The sequence below is a fragment of the Ptiloglossa arizonensis genome, chromosome 1 (assembly GCF_051014685.1).
Source record: "Ptiloglossa arizonensis isolate GNS036 chromosome 1, iyPtiAriz1_principal, whole genome shotgun sequence".
Taxonomy (NCBI): domain Eukaryota; kingdom Metazoa; phylum Arthropoda; class Insecta; order Hymenoptera; family Colletidae; genus Ptiloglossa; species Ptiloglossa arizonensis.
The window spans coordinates 20266607-20291807 of record NC_135048.1 but is presented as its reverse complement, the minus strand read 5'-3'; the positions used below and the strand labels follow the sequence as shown (position 1 = coordinate 20291807).

Here is a 25201-nt window from a genome sequence, read left to right as displayed (position 1 = left end):
GGGATACGAGGAAATATTTACAAAATATTGACAAAAAATGTATATAACGTAAACGTACGATACGTTGTAAACGAATATTTTACGAATAATGTAAAAATACACATCGCGTTCTAATTCTGTTATTTTGGTTAGTATATTTTTAGTTCATATGCACACTACAAACCCTAATGAGAAATATGGTTGGGATGTTTGATAAAATTAAACATTACTTGTCTCGACTGTCAACTTCGTACCGTTGGACAATGGTAAACTGAAAATATATCCTCGATTCTAATAAACGATTATTCAACAACATGTAAATGATTTACGAACACAATTCTTCGTAAAAACCAAGGTCCACGATCACACGAAACTGAGAATCGTAATTTATTACAAAATACAAACGGGGCAAGAAATGAATCATCGGTATTCATCGTTATTAGAGATCCTGGAGTTTCCCAGTTAGGTGCCCTATCCTAGTACAATTAACCGGTCAGCGGTGCATAGTAAATGCAGCCGGAACCAGGACCTGATTAAAAGCGAATAAAAAAGAAGGCGCGCTCGCACGTGGCGCAGCGGCTGAAGATTTCGTAATTTCTTCGTAACACGTTACACTTGCACGACAATTCCGTGATTCACGCATGGTTATGCACGCGTAACGGTAGCGATAAATTATTATCTTACACCTATAGGATCTTTTATTATCCCTCGCTAGCTGATTTTAATGAATGCAGAAGGATCTTTATAACTCTTCCATCGTATAATAACCGATTCTTGGATGAAAGAACGACTACCGAGCAATAAACAACGACGATCGAAAAAAAAATGGTTTAAAATCACGAACGATAACGAGAAATCTTATAATCCGTGGAGGAGAAACTATATTTTACGAGGATGATAATAATACGATTTTATTAGACACACCGACCGTGTAAATAAAAAAGAGAACCTGTCTTTAAACCCAACTTTGAATTTTGCAACAATGGCGAATTGTTCGCGAACGTATTTATCGCAGGTGTCGCGACGATAATAACAGTGTGCAACAACGATCAAATATTTTATCCCTTTTCAGAAATTTTTGTACGGTTTGAAAACATTGTCACGAGTTATGGAAACGTATACTATTGTTTATAAGTCATTAGCAAATACTAGAGATATATTTGTTTAAATACACTTTATTACCTTATTTCGAAATAGTTATTTGTTTCGAGTTATTACTCGAGCGTAAATTTATAATGCACGATTTAAATGAATACATTGTAGGGAGAAAGAGAAATCTCTGGATGGAATTGCGAATTGTATCGGGTCAGACGTTTTAGTCAGACTATGTAAGGCCTACTCGACACTGTTCACATTCTACTTACGTATGATACCACATTCCCCTTATCCCTGGACCGATCTTTACAATACAATAAGTTAGATTGCACGCGTAAGTGATTTCCACGATAAACGTGTCTGAAATAGAAAAATGACTCGTGGAGAATATTATAGGTAAGTTGGAATGAAATTAATCAAAAGGTACTGAAACAATTAATCGACAAAATGTGAAGATTCATTCGAGGGATAATTTCCAAACGAGATAAGTGCACCTATGAAAAATAAAATTTTAAGTCACTTTCTAACGGAACGAATTGACAAATGTCTAGTTTCGTAATTAATTTTTCATATTATTCGCTTTGAAAAAATGTCTTCGAAAATTATTCAATCTTTGCAGTTGTAAACTTTACACGAAGTATGTTAAATATTTTGTCCAGCTCGCAAGGACTAAATGATACTTTATCTTCGAAGAAATTGTACCATAATTTACGTCGTTTCATAATGTCAATTCGTTCATATTCTACATTTATTATCTGTCCAGTGACTTATGAGCAGGAGTGTATGTTCTACCTGACCTTCTTTCCGAGTTATAGCGAGTTTTGTGTTTCAGCAACCTGTATCTGCTTACCTTCACAAAAGGTGCTCAAAATTACCACCTTGCATTTCAATGCACGTCTGTAAATTTCTTATCATCGATCTTCTTATCTGCTCGATACATTTATTTGCTGGAAACGTTCAATTCTTTCACGAAATACTTTGGTATTGTCAGTGTACGTTCTGTAACAGACCTAGAGAAATTTTATTTGAAAAAAAAAAGAAAGTAAGAAGTAACAAAGTGTTTAATTAACATAGTCAAGACGTGTCTTCAAATTTCTTGTATCCATAAAATACTTTTTTTTTAAAGATACTCTCTACTTTCCATAGCACCTTCTTTGATCATTTATCTACCAATTCGAGAAATATTTATTACATGGCAATACTGTTATGACACATACTATCGAACTTTGCTTTTTCGAGTGTCTCGCAAAATAGTTTATTTGAACGTCATATGAATATATTCATATACATGAATAAACATCTATGTCTCATAGAGTAACTCAAGGGGATTTCCCAGAACAGATCAGCGTTACCAATATAATATCACTAATAAATATATAACATAAATCAAATTTTAACGAACAAACTTCTAGAGTGCATATATAAATATATATAAAAAAAAAAAACGAAGACATTTGCCAGACGTAAGTTGGGAATTGTTTCGTTTTCCAAAATAGTCATAGCGGTATAAAGTTGTTTACAACTGTCACTGTAGATCGGTTAACCATCAGAACAACACGAAGAGTAAAAAAGTATTTTTAGTCTTTAATTTTCTCTAAATACTTTAACATGGAAATAAAATTGAGGATAAATACTCATAACTAAACCAAATTCTTTTTCTCAGTCGAAACAGAAATGTTGTGTAATATTTTTAATGAAAATGAAGTTTGAAAAAGAACGATGCATTTAAAGAACTTGATTTATAGTTCACACGATACTACTCAATTACTACTCGGTGCAGAAAATGTTCGAACGATCAAGTATTTGAACGATATTTGAATCGTGTTCCTCGAGTATTCGAATCACCGAAGTATTCGAATATTTGAATACAGAAACATTCGACAAGAAGTCTCTAATTTTAACACGTTCCTCGTGTCAATTAGTCTTTACTCTTTATATGTTTTCCTTATCAATTAGTCCCTAATTAGGATATATTTTCACGTCAATCATTAAAGACAGCTCGCGTTAATTATCAGATACATCAAAAGTAAACGGTGTACATTTCGTCGATATCAATTATATTTCAATAAAGTTATAACCACATCGATGTGATGTGTTAATAATTACTTGCAATTTTATTGAAATCTCTATAGAAGTGCCCTCACAAACAACTGGACAAATAGAAAAGTACTCTGTCGTTTAAGTTGTTAAACGGCCATCAACTTCTGTTCGATCGTACATGGGCAGGTATGTTCGATCCTCCAGCGACCGTTCTGTTATTTTCTCCTTTGTTTGCCTCTATTCATAGTAAATCGTTCAGGTTTTTTTTTTCGTCTATTTCAGACCGATCGGAATTCGAAGGTGACAAGCACAGGACCAACGCCCACATACTTCAAGTATCGTTCCGGCCATCGATCATAATAAATTAACGATTCTGACGCAACAGAGTTCTGTTCCTTTTTTATTGCAAATATCGAACCTTTACGTCCAGGAAGCACAGTGTTCGATGGATCTGAGTTCACGGTACGTTCCGATACACGAAAAGTGTACACGCGTCTGGCGTCTACGAGCATTACCATTAAATAACTTGGTTTACTAGAGTGATTGTACACAGTACGATAACTTCTGTTTTCGAGTGACAATTCTTCAAAATTTTAGTATAGATACTCCTCGATGTTGTTTATATTTCTTCGACACGAATAACCAATCGATGACTATTCTTCCAACGTAAAATACCCTCGATAAGATATCACAGGACGTTAATAAAAAAAAAAGGAACCTCAACATATAACCAAATGACAAGAATATAAAAATATGTTTCTATTTATCGGTTTTCTAGAAGAAAATGTGTCAGAAATTTTGCCACGTTCTCCAATTTTTGAACCACTGTAAGACTGTTCAGTATTATCCACATCTAATTTTTTCCTTGATACAATATATTTTTTGTATTTTTATTATATAATAAGACACTTGTCCAATTTTGGAAAACGTTAACCTAATATTGGTGCACCTGCAATCTTGGAATTAAAAACTTAGCAAAAACAAAAAATAATAAATTCCTCTCGTGCACTTCCTTCTCCTTCATTTCTGAACGCCAGTGTACTTAAACACAGAACCAGTAGAATGTTAATTTTTCTTTTTTGTAATATCGAAAATCTTTTCGATTGTTTCGTACTTCATCGATCCACCGTATAATCCTTCAATTATCATTGTACAATAACGAATATCAACCCTTTGTACTCGAAGACTCTTCTGTGACGAAGAACCAGTCGCTCAACGAAATTCCTTAAAACGAAAATTACGCACAATTTCGAATGTAACTATCTTAACTTAGTTATCATTTCGTACATTTTTACATTCGGCGAGATATTCGAACGCGAAATCTTGAAATTCTTCACGGTACAATACGACGCGAGTTACCGTCATAAATGTTAACAATAAATTCCAATTTATTTGAAACGTAAATGTTAAATTTATGACGACTGTGAGTCGCCTTTCGAGTGCAAAGGGTTAATAATAATACCGACCGCGTACGGGTATCTTTAAAGTATTGGATTGTTCGGAATTTCGTTTTCCACAACGGAGAATATATATAATTTAATAAAATTATTATACGCTCTAGAAAAAAATCGTGTTTCAATTTTCACAAAAAAAAAAATAAAACGACTTTCCGAACAACCCAATAGTTTCTTCGCGCTGAAAAGGGTCGAGCGATTATTTGAGCAAAGTATCGTGTCCGAGTGTACCTGGCCATGAGGACCACGCCCGTGATACTTGAATAACCGCGGTGTTGAGATAAAGTCCCTGTAAACGCGCGCTGGTGCACCGCGGCGGCATGAACACAATAGCGTTTATCGCTGACTGGAACGTTTACATTGCTGGTGTGACAACGCGAAATATTTGTCGTTCGTACGGGTGGTGGTTGTCTGTTGTCGGCACGAGGACGATCCTCCAGAAAATGACCGTGACAAAACTCGTTTGAGCGAATCGGCGCGTCCCGAGAGCAATTTTAGCGGTCGCGGGCATAAATTTTCAACCGCGGACGGTTTACGCGCGAATTCGTGCCGAGTCGTAAGACGGAAATGTCACGACGTTCGCACACCCCGAATGATGTTCGGCCCGATGAAGGCTCCCAGAGGAGTCTCGTTTACCGAGAAACGAGTAGCGACGAGCATTCGATCCACTCTAAATAGAGTCGTGTCTATGCATATACGTTGCGTATTCGCCGTCGATTCGGCCATTGCTCTGTTTCGAATCGCCTCGAATATCAATCGAAGCCCGCGTAGGTGTCTAGTTGAGGTTAGGTACTCTAACACCATTTTTAAGTGCACCTCGCCTCTTACGCGACTGGTTGTATCTTAATTTTGTACGTATTCTTGCGTACGGTATCGCGTATCTGTACAGTCGAGTTTAATAACGAACATTATTTTTACACTCCAAATTAAGAATTACGTTTAGATTATAAGCAACAGAGATGCATTGTGTGCAATTTAAAAAATCGGGCTGACCGTAAGTATTGCGTAGAATTTCAAAAATCGATCGATTATAATGACAATGGTAGAGAAAAATAATATTCGACAAACTTGGTGATTTATCGAAACCTTGACCATTTCAAGTATTCGAGTATCGTGCAATAATGTTCCGTGTACTGTAATTCGTCAATTTTTTGGACCGAATAAATTCTATGGTGGTTCTAATATTGAATATAATAAGTAAAGGTTTATTTATAATTTCCACAGTTTGCGAATGGAAAGAACAAGAAACGACGCGATCTATTGTTTCGTATTTTTAGTACATTTTCCCCTGTGTTGCATCAACTGCACCTGTACAGTTATCAGCGACGATGGTTTGATACTTCGGCTCGGTGCTTACCCTTAACTTGAACTTTCACGGTTCAAGGGAGGCGCTGAAAGAAAAATTTTAACCTAGACAAATTTGTTCGACTTGGACATCTCTTTCTATCGATGCAACGATATCTCCACGAGTTAACAATAAAAAATTTCACCTGGTGCAATCGTCTTTCGCATCAATGATATTTTATCTCTTTCTCCTCCGGTTGATTCATCTCGATCGTTTTCATTCATTCGATGACTTTCCCCATTAGAAATTGTATCGTTGCGCCTCGATGGTCGCAGTACCTGCTTCTTCGAAGATGGATCTTGGAAATTCAACCAGGAAACGCTCCGACTCAGAAACAATACACATAGTAGAAAGATCGATAACAACAACGTTGCAAAGGACATAAAGGATTATTAATAGACTCGATAGAAAGATAGCACAGAGATTTAGCGACACGAATGTGTGCACCGTAACAACGCGCTGATATTAGGGCCATTATACCACCAAAGTGATAGCTGTTGGCCTTCGCTCATGGGGGAGTGATCAACTTTTCTCAAAGTGGGTATAAGTGTATCGATAGTAGAGGCATTTGCTCTTGCAAAAGCGTTCCGAGGTAGGTAATTGTATTGCGGTTCGAAACCGACACAAAGCCCGCTATTGGCACACTCTGATGTGCCAATACATTATTATTAGGTGAAAAGACGGATTAACGATAATCCGTGTTCTAATGGTTGCAAATTAACAATTACATATTGTACATATTGAACACAACCGTCGATGCATTTACTATAATATGTTTCGATTGTTTTTCAATATAGCGAATGGTTTTATTTTATTCGGTAATTGCATCGTGTGATAGAACAGGATGAATAAAATTTTAATCGCGTATGTTGCAGATTAAAATTTAACAAGTCTGTTAAATATGGTAAATTTCGTACATTAATTTCCATATGTAAGCGTGTTACCATCTCTGTCTTTTTTAGGTTATGGCAAGGTCAACCCGATTTTTTAAATTGCACGTAACGCTTCTTTGTTGCTTGTACTATAATTGTTAATTTGGAATATAAGAATGTTCGTTGTGCGTTTCATCGTGCATTCTTATTGTTTTCGTATAGATTTCTAAGAATTTGTTCGATGAAAGTATACAGAATGTGCTACTTAAAATAATTGAAGTGACCTTTAGTGTTGGCTCATTGTCTCGGTAATTTAAATATTTTTTCAGGTGACATTTATTTTGGAGTACAGTGTCTAACGAGGATGGCTAATAAAGTGTATAAATTCAACATGTTTTGAGAATAAAACTTGTAAGTAAATAACAATTAGATCAGTTTCGATAGTCGCAACATTTGGAGGAACAATCTTAACCTTAGATTCTCTACAATAACATTTTTTTATTCGGTTGAACATTTCTCGTAGTGTACAATACGAACTACTAAATACAAAAAATAAATATACATTTTGTAAATCCATCGAGTTTCATTATGTCGTGGTTCAGGGAACCAACCTAACAGTTGTCTTCTTAGAATTTAGTACATTAGGCTCAAAACGTTTTGTTCTGTTGTCAATCTTACGTACGGATTAATCCCTAAGTCATAATCGATTTTAAGGATATGTCCAAATCTGTCCTTATAAGTTCGCGTTAAATCGAACCTTTAAATCTAATCGAATGATTAAACAGAGTAAATACTATTATACAATTCGTAAATTCGAGACCAGAATTGTATAAAAATTAAATATTCTATCTGTAAGCTAAAACGTTATAAGGACAATTTAATACTGATTAATAGTATACACGCATAGTATCTAAATATTACGAGTTAACATTATATTTTGTTTTTCATGACGGAAACCATATGCGTCAATGGAGCGTGGTAACTATAAACGGCTCGAACCCAATTGGTCGCTCAAAGACACTACCCTAATTGAAAATTCACGGCATGCTAATTTACCTTTCTGTTTGAAAAATAGAAAGTGTGTGCACGAAGAATTTAAAAATAGAACGGTGGAGAGGTGATCCCCCGATGACCTTGAACGGCCAATTCTTTTCGATCCGACTATAGTATTTAATGTCGTTCGCAAAGGATAATTGTCATAAACTTCTATTTACAATAAACGTCACGCTCGAACAAAAACTTGTCATATTTTATCTGTTCAACCATTGTTGAACAATGATTAACAAATTTCAATTGAAAAACCGATGAATAATATTTGAAAATCTTCGTCATGCAACAACTATTTTTTAAAGGAACGTATTTGTGTTTTATCTTGTTCAGATATCTTTATTACTAAAATTGTAAAAATATGCCAAAAACAATCGATGAATCGGTTATGAATTATAAAAGTTACAATTTCTATACATCTTATACTGTTATCCAATACAACACACATCTCCTAAAGATAGTCTATGATACACGTAGTCACTTATAATGATGATTAACAGGATAAAGGTGGTGGCTTTTTTTGTATTGTATAACGAAACAACTGAACATTATACTATAAAGGAATTAAAAAAAAGTCATTACTTCAAATAGTTTCTAAGTTGCTAACTTATTACATTGCCAAAACTAAGCTTTGATTGCCCCTTACACTTAATCGATTCTATACTTACAAACGTATGATCGAAATTCATATTCATTTAATCCTCAAGTATAAATATCTGGAAATATCAGAGCACATATAAAGCGATCTTATTGTCAATACATGCACAACCTCTTGGGTAAGAATTTTAATCTGAACGAGACGATTCAGAAATTATTTGCCTGGCGATTTTCAATTCAATTCTTAATAAACCGAACATTCGTAACACAAACGAAAAAAAAAAAACAATTTAACGCACTATCGTCTACTTGCCTACCGTATAGGGAGAAGTGTGCATATATTATTTCATCAAGTATCACAAATTACAACAATTTCGTTACGATATTCTCGTTAAAAATAAAGGGACACGAATATTGAGTCCTGTGTTATTTAAACGTTCGTGATTCAGTGGCGTCTGAACAACGAACAATCAGTGTCTGGTAACTGCAGTAAATCGCAGATGAGCTTTCAAGTTTAAGCATCGTCGCTATCGCTGTCGTGTTGGTTTTGGGATTCTTCCTCCATCGCGGGAACGGGATCCATATTCCTCTCTAAATTTTGAGGATTCCAAGATGGTAGCCATTTATTGACAATCCACCAATGTACGGATAATCTGCTGTGATTGCATTCCGCTCTCTCGCATCTGCCGAAAAACTGGCAGATGCCAGCGACGCTTCCATTCTGATTTCTGATGCAAGAATCGTCGCAGGTATGTTGCCGCTCGGTCGAGCGATTAGCGGTGCAAACAGAGGCACGCGAAGTGGAAGGATTCTGTGGCGAGAACATCGGTCTGACGTTCGAGGATGTACCAGGTTCGTTGGCCGCGGATGCAGATGTTGACGCATTTGACGCAGAAGTGCCAGGTTCTGCGTTGCCTCCTCCGCTAGCTGCGTTTCCAAGCGCAGAGACGCAAGGTCTACCAAAGTGAATTGTAGCGTACAGTGGATTGTTAACCGACGGGCCAGCTCTATTGATCCAATCGAGGTATCTAACCACCTGAGTAGCAGAATTACAGTTAGAAAGTACCCTGCACCTACAAGAACAATTACCAGGATTTCGGCAATGACATTCCATCCGCCACGATTCGGCTGGTGGGCAAGACGTAACGGGCAGTTTCACATACGAGTATTCACCGCGACAGAATGGACATCGACAGTTTCTGGGCAACTGGTATATGTAATGCCTAGAATTACCTGCAAGGCCATCCTGATAGCGTAGTCTGTTGTGTAGATTATGGCAATGATGACACAAATATCTAGTGTCCAAGTGTCTGCAGAACGAACACATGCAATTGTAACCGAGTGGATAAATGGTGCGTCCGGTCGACGAGGCGTAAGCAATGTTTTCGGTGGAGAAACAGTTACGACCTAACCTACCCAACCGATTCTGACAAAATTGGCTGGACAACCGCGACGAATCCAGATACAGTTGTCTGGGTTGGTCGTATTGGTTCGAGTTTCTGGATTCCATGTCGTTTAAGAAATTCGGGACAGCGATGTGATTTAAAATATGATATTTGTAACAACGAGAATACATTCTACCACTGCAAGAGTATCGGTCGTCTATTCTCTCGTACGTGTGATCGCCTAGATTATTCTGATTGTTTTGAGCTACGGGCTCATTGCGACCAACTTCACGGTTATCCGCGTTCTCATCGTCATCGTCATTGTCCAACCTCTCGTAAATATTTTCCTCCGGTTCTTGCGGTTGACGATTCCGATTGTAATTATGAACTATATCTACTGGATTCTGATAATTCGGATTGAAGTTCGGATACACTTGTACCGAGCCACCGGGTCGGTTCTGAAAACCCCGCGCACCACGGCCTGCATTCTGATAGTTGTCGTCCCTTTCTTGATTATTTCTGTTCTGATTCATGACTACAGCCGCTAATTCCCCGTTCTCGTACCTTTGGCACACGCAACGCGAGCCTTGGCAGTTGTGACCAGCGCCACGATATTGCTGAAGTACATTCTGATCTGGATTCTGGACTTGCACACCGCTGGGCCCGGCTTCCCGTGTTTGATCCGACGTTTCGGCACCCGGGTCCGTGTTCTGTTCTGTTACATGCCCAGCGGATTGCAATCCTCACATCGATGTCGTAGACGGCATTGGTTTATCGATTATTGCCACCCCTGCGTAGCTACGACCAATTCCCATGCAAGTGGGAAGAGTTGTCCAGGTGTCGGTTCTCGGAGAGTACACTTCTACGGACGCCAAACTCGATACACCGTCATCACCTCCCACCACGTATAAAAGTCCATTTAGTGCGACAACACCTATCATAAAAGTATTTGTTTTCGGTACAAATTACAAGTCACCGATAGAATAATCCTTAATATAATTTTATTGAAAATAAAATGAATTACCAGCATTTCTACGGCAAAGGGCCATATCGCTGACTGGAGTCCACTGATTAGTATCTGGATTAAAAGCTTCTACGCTTTTCCTAACCAAAGGACCATCGTGGCCCCCTACAGCATATAAAATTCCATCTAATACACCGACACCGGCGCCACTACGACGTGCAGACATATCAGGTACTGGTTTCCATTGATCTTTCTCTGGATTATAACATTCAACACTAGAAAGACATTGTCGCGAAGCTCCATCGTAACCGCCAACCTATAACAAACCAGTTTTATATTTTATAGGTCGTAAAATCAATTTTTCAAATAAGATATTTATTTTACGGTAATTAGCTTTATCAAGGATCTGATAACTTACTAATACGGTTAATATTAATGAATTATATTATTAAGCTTACAGCATATAGTAATCCCTTAACGACACCCACACCAACGCTACTTCTACGTGTTGACATTGGTGCTATTAACCTCCATTCGTGAGTCCTGGGATCATATACCTCAGCGGAATTTAAACCAGTCGAACCGTCAAATCCACCAACCTATTTTTTTACGCACATTAATAATAATAAAATATTTACAGAAAAAGAAAACTACTTTGTACGTACATTTTAAGAAAGAAAATTAAATATTATAATACTTGTAATACAACTTGATGTACGCGGAAAAAAGAAATAAAATATGTACAGCATAAATGCAATTTCCAAGAACTGCTACACCAAGTGTTGATCTTCTCGCTTCCATTTCTGGACAAGGTGACCACTGATCTGTAGTTGCATCATATATGTCTACCGTTCGTACTCTGAGAGATCCATTAAATCCACCAACAGCATAGACTCGACCACCGAGGACGGATAAACCTTTGTATTATAAATTACATAGTACTGTATAACAAATTGTTATATATTCAAGCAATCTAATTAAAAATATAAGTATTACTTACCAGCTCTACAACGACGTGTAGGTAATTCGGATACCTGATACCATTTTTCTTCTTTGAAATCATAACATTCGACACTTCTAATTGCTTTTGGAGCTTGTCCACCAACTACTAACAATACTTTAGGTAATCCTCTTGGTTGTCTGGGTTTTGTACGAGGTGTTTTAAATAGTGATTTTTGTTCTCCTTTAAGTAAATGATACTTCAGAGCTTCAATTAAGAAATCTTTACCTGGATATGTTGTTAACAAAAATACAAATGTTTAGTGCTTTCACATTAAATCACAGCGCACATGTAACGACATAAAGGTATACGTTTTATCATTTACATTGTAAGTTTGCTTTAAGAAGCGGTTCTTCCTCCACACGTTGTACTAAATATTCTTGCGAGAGCAAAGGTAAGCGCACATGTTCCATTAATTGAGCTAAATGAGCTTGTCTCTTTTCCAAATCATGGTGTACCCAAGATATCACACATTCGAATACTTTTTCTTCCGAAGGTACCATTAAACGATCACTACAAATCAGTTTAGCAACTTGCTGCGGTGCTAATGTTGAAAATTCCTCACCGTCCACCACTTCCCTACATATATGACAAAATGATTGCCCTTAAGATAAAAGATGTATTGTCAAATAAAAGTAAAAATATCTCATTGTCTTACGAAAAATGTTGTTCAATGTAGCTATCCGCGTGTGATAATAATTCCAGACAACCATGAAGATCTGCAAATGCACGAATTCCTAGGCAGTTTGATGGATGCAACTGAGCTTGCAGAAAATCACAACACGCATCACGGACATCGGTCAATTGTAAAAGATTTGCTGCTGGCAATAGCACTTGTACATTATCTTCAGTCACATGTACCTCTGCAGAATATACATAATCTACGAGCAACTCTAGTGCAGAGTAATCAACACCTTGTAGTGTTATTCTTTCTTGATCTCGTTCCTCAAAACTTGTAAACATAGCATAAAAGTAAGGACTACAGGCAGCAAGAACCATTTTATGCGCAGGTACCTCCATGCCTCCATCTGCCACTAATGTTACATCGCATAACAAATTTTTCCTGTCAAACGATTACTTCGTTCATTTCAAAAGTATTAAATATAAATCTTTTAACATTAAATATAAATTATAAGATCCAAAAAGAGACTCAAATATAATTCTCTCTATTTTGGACATATACGATACATATATTCATAGTAGAATAAATTGTCAAGTAAGGAAAGAAATTTATAACAAAATAAAAGGGATACATTGAATCTCATACTTTCGCATTTCATTAATGACATCAAAGGCTCGATTTGTGTGATGATGATTCCTATAAGGTGGCTTATCCCTTCCACTTTCTCGGGGTACATGTTTCTGTGAACTCTCGTCCAAAGAATTCTGACTAGCATATCGAAGTAGCAAGCAACTGAAAGGAAAAAGAAATATACATGGAAATATATATCTATTATTTAAAAATATCAGATAATATATCATTGTTTAAATTTCAAAATTAAAACTGACAAAATTTACTGCAACAGCGACACAAATTAGACAGATCGAAATAAACAAATCTTATATAACAAAAATCTCACCTTCCCTTGTTTTCAGAACTATCGTTATTATTGGAGGAATTTTGCACCTGACCCTGTCCCGCCGACTCCATTTCAGCTGTTTTGCAAAACCTTTACCAAAGACGGGTAATACGTTTCACTTCAATTTAAATCAATGGTATGAAAAGTGGCCCGAATTATTTGTTTGTACAAACATCGTTTCACAATCGACATCAGCTGTGCGAATGAAACGAAAATGATGCTACCGACTTTACGTTATCTTTTAGATGCGTCACGGCGTTATAGCGGCATACACGTCGTTTGATACTGAATCGAAGAAATGAAACAAAACTTTTGTAAGGAAAACTATAAACTGTATAAACGCCAATGATAATATTTTGACAATGTGCGCAGGCACTACATCAGGTTTCGCTCTTATTCGATCTCCAAACGTCATTTACTGTTTCTCGATGCTTTCGTTAAAGAAAACATACGCCACTATCGACATCTGCTGGATATCGTAAGAATTATTTCGTCCCTTTAAATATTAATTTATTGGCGTATCATTGTATTACCGAGTACTTAAATGTAACGAGTATTCGTCATAATTTAAAATAAACAATTCTATGTAGTATATAGAAATTGCTAAAAGAATAAATGCTACTAAGGTACAAGTTTGTAGTGAGAATTTTATTTAAGTGATTGATTATATTCAATTCGTATAAATGTTTCTAATATGTCGATTTTAAACACTTGAATATTTAAACTTATTTAAAAAATAAAATTTGGAAATTGGAAAAAATTATAATTTTCATACAATTGTTTGCCAACGCAACTAAAATTAAGTACAATAATTTTGTTACCAAAAAGTCAGTTTTTAAATGTGCAACAACTAGTGCATACATTTTTCGACCATTCATAAGAAACAAATAATTCCATTAACAGTATATTAATGAAGTTTCGAGAATTGACAAACAATATCAATAGTGTAAGTTTGTATCGTTAAAAATATTCTCAGCTATAATACATATACGAGATAAGTATTTCAATACGTAAGCATTAAGGTCATCCTGTTTGTCATTAGAAAATCGTTGGCGTGGAATCGACGAATTGTTTTATGGTTAGGAATCGTTAAAGGTGACTCTTAATTTTTAAATTACGTAATTCAAACATAGGAAACATTTTCAACTTTGGGTGAATTCTCCCATGTATTTTAATTTCATTACAATACGTATCGAAAAATGATTAACACATTTTTGAATATTGAATTGACATCGATCAAATTTCTAACTCATTATCAATTTACGTTACTTGTATTCGATATAACTATACGAAACTATAAGCGATCCAGATAAATTGCTTGCAAAGTTGTTCGGGGAACTTAATTCTCACGCTAGAGTCCAATGCCTATGTTACCAGTTATGTAAGAGCTTGTAACGTATTTCGTCGCGAAGCAAAGTGCAAACTTATGTCATCGTTGTGCAGTGTATCTTGTACTGCAAATTGTACCACGAGAATCTTAAATACGTAGTTGAAAAGTTTTGTTCCGTTACATTCATCTATCCATTGAACTTGTTCCGCTACGTCACTTGCACTTTTCATTGAAATTTAATATCGACTAGCAACAATACCAATAAAAACACTCTTACGATGTCGGGACATGTACATGTACCATAATTTTTTGTACGTTTTCTGCATAATGAATTCCGTGCACAACGCGCGAAACTACTTCCAGAGACAACTCGAAAATTCGGAGAACTATTACGATATTGAAATTTTTACAAAATTGCGACACGTTCCTTAACGAATTTTTGGAATGAGAATTTCCAGAACCGGGATCCCGCGTATGTAACGTTTCTTGTCGAATTTGAATTCACGTGTACTCTAATCTCGTACGTTTCGTGAAGTAACACCTATATATATATATATATATATATATATGTATATATACACACATTCGTGGTAAAAAATGTAACCTTTGGTTAGTATATAACGGAACCTGTTCCAAAGCGTTTCGCAATTTAATAATTTCTTCCAAAGTTACGAAGTTTCGGGCATTTAAGTGACAGGTGTTCTCGGATGGCATGTCCGGAATTAGGAGTGTTTCGAAGTTCGGGGCGCCAGGTGTCGCGGTTTCAGTGCTGGCCAATAGGCGCGATACGGCTCGTCAGTCATCCGGCAACCCGCTGTGGAAGCGTTTCGTTGCGCCGCGATAGGCGTCGATGCTTTCTCATTTGATTTTTTCGTTCTCATTCTCGCCATCGTGCCGCGAGAATCGGCGCGTCTCGAATTTCGAAATTCGAACTGACGCGAGAACGATCCTGTACGCGCCGTGCATGGTCGACCGGACACCTCCGACGCGGGAGAAAACACCGAGAAACCGAGAAGGAAGGAATTTCGCGTTGATCGCGAAAGTCGATCCGGTCTTCCTGACGCAGAATCCTATCGGCGAGGAGCAGTTTCTTCACCGTAACTTTCCTCGTTTTCGTTTCTTCGAAAGGTACGTCGATTCCACGCAACTCGTCTTTATTGCGCTCTCTTGGTTCCTTTGTTTACTTTGTGTTTGAGGTGCAACGCACTTCCTCGTGGCTCTCTCACGACTTCGAGTCTTCTGTTTTTTTTTCCTTCTATCGAACGTCGCGTTGTTTACATTACGACCTTTAAAAGTGTTTTACTCGACTACCGTGCCGTGTTCACTTTAATTCGTCGTTTGACACTCGAAACTGCACGCGAGACAGTGTTCAAGGAATATAATTGCTTATAGAATTTGTTACGCCGCTTCTATTTGTAATCTATACATTCAAAAGCCAGTGGGTTTTAATCGGTTTGTATCGTTTTCCATCGGCGATTAATCGAGTGAAACGAACGTGATAATTCTGAATTGCGTGCGATCACGATACGACGATGACCGTGAGATGCACTGGTTGCAAATATCCGTTTTTTCTTTTTTTTCCTTCTTTTTTACCTGACTCAAGGAACTACGGTTCGCTTCGCACTTTTGTGGAGGAACACGTGGTTCAAAGTTGCATCGCGTGGAGAGCAGCGCTATCTCCAGGAGCCTGGAGTTTATTTTATTTGCACTCTTCGTCAGTATATACCGAGCATCTATTATCATAGTACATCCAAGTCAAGTGTGTTCTCGTTTCCGTGATGCAAACCGTTTTCATTGCATTGTGTAAAAAGAACATCGAAAGATATTCGTGTTGTTTTACGAGAAGTTACTGTACAAGTTTCGTTAAATCATTTACAATGAGTTCTCTCGTAGTTAGGCCTTTTCGTGCGACGAAAAATGTTTATGAGAAAGTTGTTAGTGATTTCTAATCATTCGGATGAATTACATACAGAGTGTTTTTCAAATAAGGAGACAAATTCTTTAAGCGTATTCTAGTCGTTATAATAAAATAGAATTTCGATCGTTCGAATTTCTATATTAGTAAAAAAATTATGCAATTGAAATAATTCTTCAAATTTAATTTTAGTATTTTTTATCCTTTAATTATCTTTACCACTGATCGAAGATGCAGGGTAAAAACGTGTAACATCCTTCGTACAGTCGTTTGATTTATTCTCACGCGATCGATCAACCACGCACCTCTTCATTCTCAAATGATGCAAAATATACGAAAAAATATTTCTTAGTGTTTTTATCCACATTCGATGATATAATCACTTTATTGAAACATTTTAACATTTTGAAAACGTGTAATGGACTTTTTTTTTTTAAATCGAAAATACGTATAATAATTTACATTGCAAAGTTCTTATAATAAATGTGCTCCTATGAAAAATATTTTTTCCCGCCATTCATTCGTAAATCCACTTGAAATATTTAAACGATGTTATAGTTTAACAAGTTTTTATTGTATTTTCAACAAATGTTATCATTTTATCAGGCTATTTTGCAGGGAAATTTTTAAATCTATGTCAAAATATATGCCAGCGCCATCTATGCAGTACTAAGAGGTATTAATTCTATTCACAAATTTTAAATTATAGACGTTGGTAACGTTTTATTTTACAATTCTAAATACGTAGTCGTATACAGTAGCTGTATTAAGAACGAGGGAGTTGATCTGAAATTGTTATATAGTAATTATTAGAAGAAATATCTTCCAACTCTTTCATCGCGAAATATCTTTAGTTTTGAGTGTTCAGCGTGCACAGTGTAAAATACAATCCAAGTAAATGATACTTATGATTCCAAACGCAGACGTTCCACGAAACTGTTACCACATAATGACACGATTGAAAGCCCAAGATAGAATATACATTTCTATCTGCTCATTGATCAGCATTGTGAAAATTCATAATTGCTTCGCGCGAGAACTTCACTTCGTTTGTTAAATGTATACAATATGTATTTAAAATCAGGTGTCATGCATCGCTGTAGATATCATTTATAAAATACAATTCGCTGGGGATAATCAGCGATGATTCCACTGATATAAAATTTCAGAAAATTTTAAGAAATTTTAAGAAAGCAAAGCACTTTCAGATCTATGTTTATATTTTATTGTCATTAAGAAAACTATAATGTATTATTAGGGTTGGGCTTCTTATTTTATAAACACTTTGTATCTTACTTGCAAGATATTCCAATGTATTTATATTTAAAGCATGTTGTTAATTATAGAGCATCTATTCTCATTAATGTTCGTCTGAATTATTTATAGGAAAATGACGCATTGTTATATTAGCTTTTGTTTTTTGAGCAGCGCAAGTAATAATTTTCACTGCATTTTAATCAAGTTAAAAGTATCGTTCTCCGTTTTTTAAAGCATTTTTAAGTCTTGTATGTAAAATAAACAAATTTGCAATTCTTATCTTGATCGTAAATCAGTTCAAGATAATTGGGTCACATCAATTGGTAACTACAATTATACTCGATTCGATGGTTCTTAAAACTGGACATACTGTACTTAAAAAAAAAAAAAATGACTCATTTAACTCGTTTCGTAATTACGTTAAGAGCAAATAGTAGTACTCGTTTCATTTCCATCGATTACATTTCTACGTCTTGCGTTATCTCAATCAAGTTATCTGGCATTTCAAAATATACGTTGTGTACATATAACCGTTGCCTTAACTTGCAAACTTGCAAATACATCGAGTTAAGCCGGAATCGTGACAGTTGCGATTTTGATAAAAAAAAAAAACTCACTATGTATTCTTCCTTGCACAATTTTCACTTCGTTAACATTCTTCGTAAATATTTCTGAATAAAAAGTATGCACTTTGACAACGAGTAGGGTTGGTTAAGGTTACTTGTAGAATTTGTCATACTCGAATATTCGAACAATTTAGTGATTCAAATATTTGGCGAATTTGCTTTAAACTCCTACTATGAGACTACTTCAGTATTCGAATGTTTTGTGCGCTAATAACGTATGTGAATATCCATAGTATTTTAATCGCGTGATGTAGACTATAAATCAAAAACTTTAAAGCCATTATTCTCTTTTAATAATAGTATTCGAATATTCAAATATTCAAACAATAATATTCGAAAATTCAAATATTCAAATATTCTAACAATAATATACGAAAATTCAAATATTCGAAAATTCAAATATTCAAATATTCAAACATTCGAAAACTCAAATATTCGAATTTTTAGAAATATAAATATTCAAATATTCGAAAATTCAAATATTCAAATATTCTAACAATAATATACGAAAATTCAAATATTCGAAAAGTTGAAAATTCAAATATTCGAAAATTCAAATATTCGAAAACTCAAATATTCAAATTTTTAAAAATATAAATATTCAAATATTCGAAAATTCAAATATTCAAATATTCTAACAATAATATACGAAAATTCAAACATTCGAAAATTTGAAAATTCAAATATTCAAAAATTCAAATTTTCAAAAATTCAAATATTCGAAAATTCGAAAATTCGAATATTCAAATATTCGAAAATTCAAATATTCAAATATTCTAACAATAATATACGAATATTCAAATATTCAAACAATAATATTCGAATATTCAAATATTCAAACAATAGTATTCGAAGTTTTTTTAATAGCATTCGAATACTAAATTATTGAACGAATCCCATCTCTAACAACGAATTAAAAAATAAGCGGTCGTATTAATTAGAGATCGCTTGGGTGAACAGTACGTAACGAATTGCATGCGCTATAGTCGATCGGAATTCTCTACTTAGTACCTTGCAGTCTGCGTGATCATTGCAATCTCGATCCATATAATGCGTGAACATTTTGAAACAGATTTAACCCTATGAGAATGAACACTGGAGTTATTTGCTTATTAAAAATTTCTTTTGATTTTGCAATGCATTTAGAAATCGGAAAAAATATCGGTTTGTTTCTCAACTTTGCTCTATAAATTGTAATAAATAAATTACAATAAAAGATTCGTCCACAAAAGTAACATTATTAATCTCCAAACAGATTATAGGAAAATAAATACAAATTATCAAAGTCTTTATCAAAGTTCTTATGCGATTCAATTACGAAAGTCCTTGTGATCCAATTTGTTCTAATACTTCATTGATTCGTTAATGTGATGGACTGAACATATTAAAACAAAATTTGCTATACAGAACAATTAAATTATATACGTATATAATACACATACACCATTAATTAGAACACTACTACAATTACATAAAAACATGTAGTTTCAAGATTAAATTACCAAATGTAAAATCAGATATTACATTATTGTTGTGTGTCTACCGAATACTTGGTTTACAATTCTTTCACGATAAAAGTAAAATTTCGTCCTTCGTCGGATTCAATAGATCCTCAATTGGTCCAAACAGGTCCAGTTACAAAATCAATGACAATTTGATCGGTGTTTTAAAAATAAAAGGTATTTCAGAAATTGACTCGTTGCCAAGAACCGCAGTGTTACATTCGTTTTGCAGATGCATGGAAATGAAATTTATATTACGCAAACTGCGGCTTTTCCGTTTTTAGCTGGACGATCAAAACGAGAATTTGCAAAGTAGAAATAGACCTAGTCGTGGCGCGATAAAACGTGCCGACAGTGAGGAAGAGCGAGCTCCTAGTGTATGTGCACCATTGTTACAAGTGCAAGGTTACACGCAACGTGCATTGTGTATCTGGACGATTATTTCCCCACTGTAAACGATCGACGATTCGCTGTTTGCACAATATGAACGGTTCTTTCCAGATTGTCACCTTTCAGTTTCATTATCCGACTAACGTCCAAATAGTTCGAAGAACGGTTTTATTGTTGTAATACTCGTAATCCACTGTTTAAACGAAATTCAATCGTGTGTATTTAGATCGTCGGACCGTTTAAACATCGATGTACGAATTTCGTCAATTTACAACTCGATACGCTACGTCTTCAACCATAGAAAAGAAAAAGTAGTAATTTAGTAATGGTACTTAAATATTCAAACGATATTCGAATACTCGAATTCTCGATCATTTGAATAACGATATACGAATACTCAAATTCTCGATCATTTGAATAGTGATATTCGAATACTCGAATTCTCGATCATTTGAATAATGATATTCGAATACTCGAATTCTCGATCGTTTGAATAACGATATTCGAATACTCAAATTCTCGATCGTTTGAATAATGATATTCGAATACTCAAATTCTCGATCGTTTGAACAACGATATTCGAATACTCAAATTCTCGATCATTTGAATAATGATATTCGAATACTCAAATTCTCGATCATTTGAACAATGATATTCGAATACTCGAATTCTCGATCATTTGAACAATGATATTCGAATACTCGAATTCTCGATCGTTTGAATAACGATATTCGAATACTCGAGTATTCGAACTTTATTCGTAGCTTATTCAAATGCTTATAAAATATTCGAGTATGAAGTGTTTTAAATAGTCTTGGTTCTAATTAGAAGTGGCAAATAATCTTTTCGTGGAGACAATGTACGAAAATGATGCATTTTCACGTTTCAACTTTAGTATTCGAACCCTCGTCATCTATTTCGCGCCAATGTCTAACCGATTACAATAATTTATACCGCTGAAAATGATTTATTTACACTTTTACGATTTAAGATAAATCACTGTCGCTTGTACCGCATCTAGAAATAAAAAATTAGAAAGCGCTAATTGCGATCGAGCAAGCAACTTATTAAGAGAAAATCGAAATCATCGTACTTCGATAGTAGAAACAGCGTTATTCGATTGGCACTTTCAGTTTAAAATTACATTAGTAAGTCAATTGTGGATTCGAGTATGAACGAACCTTAATTATCGCCCACATACACTTTCCTGTATCGCAACCGTGAAATTCGTTAATGAGAAAATTAGTTCAGCTTTTTCTTGAAGAAAATTACTAGAAATATTAAATTCCGTTCGAGCGTTTTGTTTCATTTTCATAAATTTTTGATCGGTAATTTATTTCTATACGGTTACACGTGTTTGGAATCAATTATACATTCTCCCGCTAATGACGGAACAAAAAAAAAGAAAAAAAAAAACAAAAAACAAAACGGTAAGTCCGAAAGTAGTATGTTTTCTATATTTTACATTGACGTCAACATCGTTGCGTTATAATAAAATGACGCATAACTATGATAGAGCAACGTCATTCGAAGGAGAGAAGACTGAGAACATCAGTAGATACCATTATCGACATCCTTTACGCGATTAATCAGCTTTAATTTTCAACGACGTCACGTGGAGATACTGTTTAAGTTACTCGGAGTCAGAATCAACGTAATCTGATTTTTACCGCTGGATAAGGTAATGAGACGCCTCGTTAGCGTATACGTCAATGTCAAGGGCAAGGGACGTGTTCTGAAAATCACGTTCATTACCGAATGTAAAATTGGATTCGAATCGTGGCATAGATGGCGCTGAAAATAGACTGTTTAAATAGACAAGACAGGCTGTTTAACGGGACATCACCGTAATGGCTTGACCGAAATCCAAAAGTCAAGCACATCTTCAAACTATAGATTTGTCATTATGGTGTAACGCGACCGATCAAAGTGAATAATAATTTCGTTTTTTGATGCGATTTTGTAGGAAAAGTTTCGAAATTTTACTACGATGTTTTCAATTTAAAATAACTCGGCAAACATCGGTATCCCTTCTCGAAGAGAAGAGTTGTTCAATTTAAACGAAAAGAATCGATTTTTGTTAACACTTTCCACTGATCTAACTTTTTAAGCTTCGTAAGCTCCAAGATAGATCCGCCGCTGATAAAACGTTCGAGTTAGTAACAAACAGCAATCGTTTACGCGAAATGATGATAGTGACTTACACGTCGAATAGTTTACGAACATGACGTTGGATAATTTGAAGATATTACACGAGTATCGTATTTCGATAACAATACATCAATACATTAACATAGTTTCGTATACGTACAGATTATCCAACACCTAAGAATCATCGAGTTTACTCACCGCGGCGATTCATTTGTATGCGTGACACGATAATCGTTCGATGACAAGATGTAATTTTCAAATGCATCGTTAGTATACACATTATTCAAATAGTTGCATATGCATGAGTATTTTCTCATTCGAATAGTCGAATATTCGAACTGTTCGAGTTCCAATTAAAACTGTTGAACAATAATCCTGATAATTGATACGCGCGTAAGTATTACGTTTATAGGTTGCATTCTACGTTCGTTGTTCACGATATTTTTAATCTTGACGATTTAGTTTTTATTCACGAAGTGTACAATGGAAGACGAGTTAATTTCATTATCGTGTAAAGTTTTCTTACCAGTTTCTTCGTTCGAATTTCCTTCCTGTGAAACGAGTAGAGGAGCTACGCCTGAAATTGAATAAATTTATAAATAGAGCATATTGCATGCACCAAGGTACACAAGAAACCCAACGAATCTTCATGTTAGTGTCCTCGACGTAGTACAGTGGCCACGAAACCGTCGGAAACGAAAGTCGGACGATTTGATTTACGATGCCACTGTGAAATTTCTAATACGTGTACGTACGTGCGATGCTTACCGAATAAGAAACCCGACACTTTAGGTGATAGCGCGTATTTGGCAAAAAACCAGTAGCGTGAACGAATATTTTGATACCCTGTGAATCACGAGACAGATATTATTCAAACGAATGAAGATGATAAATGTTTGATCGTACAGATACAATATAAATATTAATTCTCGAAGGGTGTTCTTAAATTTTTCGAGAACAAATTATCGAAAATTCTTGTCGTTGAAAATAGCAATTAAAAATTTCATTTTAATCTTGCAACTTTTGGACAATGTTACGTATATATGTGTGTGTACGTAGGAGAAAGTCCTCTGGTAGCGATCAAAATTAATTTTCACTTTCACCAAGGAAAAATAAGTAAAAGAAAAAAAAGAAAAAAACAAGAGAAGGAAATTAGTAGATAGTATACAGAAATCGTTGGCTGACGAAGAAATCATTGAATGTGCGTTCAGTAGAATATGTTGGAAAATTGTGTTCAAATTAGAACTCATGAAGGAAACTCACTTTACATACGCTTTGCAACTATCGGTGAACGACTAATAATAGTATGACTGTTAATCACTTGTTGAAAGTATATTCTACGATTAGATATTTATATTATATAATGTTCGGTTATTTTGAATTTGGTTCGAGTCTATTCCACTCGTAATTTGTACAGATTAAAAGTTTCGATCGATGCACGTTATTGTGACTTTAAAGTAGGGTTGGAACTATATGTTACAATTTCGTACACCAGGATGAATACAGATGAAAGGTTGCGTTCGTTAAAATATGCGTGCCTGTTAATTTATCCTCCATTATCGATGTTTATCACATTATTTCCAAAACCGACAATATTTGAATCAACGTGGGGCCAATTTGCATATTTAAGAAAATCTTCAAAATAGGACCTCTAACGCGCGAAAACAAGCTGAAACTTTCAATAGTGTAATTCTTATCGTTGTACGGTATCTAACTACGATTGTTTACATTTCGTTATCATATTCGAGCAATAGCAAATATTGTTTACGTGCGTGACAGACCGTTGATGTATTTTCCGTAAGTTGGAAGTATATGCGATCCTGTGTTTACATTATTTTATCAGTATGATTAGCAAAACACGCTGATAAAGATTGGTCAAACAGTTTGGAAACAGCTTGTGCAGCTTGTTAACCGAGAGAAAAATTTACGAATCTTTTTGATACCAACTGGTGTTATTAGAAGTTTCGAGCAGTAGTGTATATATAGGACAAAGCGTACGCAGTAGAATGGGATTTTGATCAGGCAACGATCTGTTGTTTAGGACCGTTTCAATTTTAAATTGGACGAATAATAGGTTCGATGTAAAGTTACCACGATAGAAGTAAATGAATACAGAGTATCGGTAAATTTGTCAGGGTTCTTTGTTTAATTAATCGGAACGATAACGTACAACTAGCACAATTTTAATTCGTTCGAATGTTTCGACAGTGCGTACCTATCCAGAAATACAATAAATCTTAAAGATACACGTGCAAAAAAAATCTAATGATAATTTGTTTCTTGTGATCTAAAATACACGAAAAAAGAAGTTTCGTTTAATAAAGAATGTAAAATATAAAAATCTTAAACCAGGTACAGAGAGTACAATTTGAAATAAAATCCGAGATTAAAATTTTTCTAATTCAGTTTAAAAGAAGAAAATTATTTTATGTTTATTGGCGCGGAAAAAAAATGTTCTTTTAATAAAAGAAACGAAAGAATGCCTAGAAAGACGCAAACGTTGGATTATTTTTATATACAAAGCACCGATATAAAGAAATTTCGTTTTTAAACACGATGTATACCAGTGTTTCGTAAACTTATTCGACTCGCGACTCTTTTTCCTCGAACGCGATTATCAATAACTCTCGGTTTTATAAAATGTACGAATAGTGCGAATGCAACCATCGTAT

At 35.1% G+C, this 25201-nt stretch overlaps 3 protein-coding genes across 3 annotated transcripts in view; 1 reads left to right on the top strand and 2 right to left on the bottom strand.

Annotated features, from left to right (window-relative positions):
* Positions 1-7143: 7143 nt before the first annotated feature.
* On the bottom strand, positions 7144-10479 carry LOC143148869 (uncharacterized). The gene has a single exon (XM_076315650.1). The coding sequence runs from the start codon at positions 10345-10347 to the stop codon at positions 8944-8946; it is 1404 nt and encodes a 467-aa protein (XP_076171765.1). The 5' UTR covers positions 10348-10479; the 3' UTR covers positions 7144-8943.
* Positions 10414-13794, bottom strand: Kel (kelch protein). Its single transcript, XM_076315636.1, has 9 exons — positions 13359-13794; positions 13046-13192; positions 12437-12841; positions 12104-12357; positions 11779-12006; positions 11523-11695; positions 11237-11377; positions 10839-11094; positions 10414-10748 (listed from the first exon to the last, which is right to left on the bottom strand). The coding sequence occupies exons 1-9, from the start codon at positions 13427-13429 to the stop codon at positions 10558-10560; spliced, it is 1866 nt and encodes a 621-aa protein (XP_076171751.1). The 5' UTR covers positions 13430-13794; the 3' UTR covers positions 10414-10557.
* A 1711-nt stretch (positions 13795-15505) lies between these two features.
* The window catches only part of LOC143143747 (dual 3',5'-cyclic-AMP and -GMP phosphodiesterase 11), a 155797-nt gene continuing 146101 nt past the window's right edge, over positions 15506-25201 (top strand). Inside the window, exon 1 of the mRNA XM_076305415.1 lies at positions 15506-15816. The gene's annotated coding sequence lies outside the window, so the exon portion shown is untranslated. The remainder of the gene's footprint in view (positions 15817-25201) is intronic.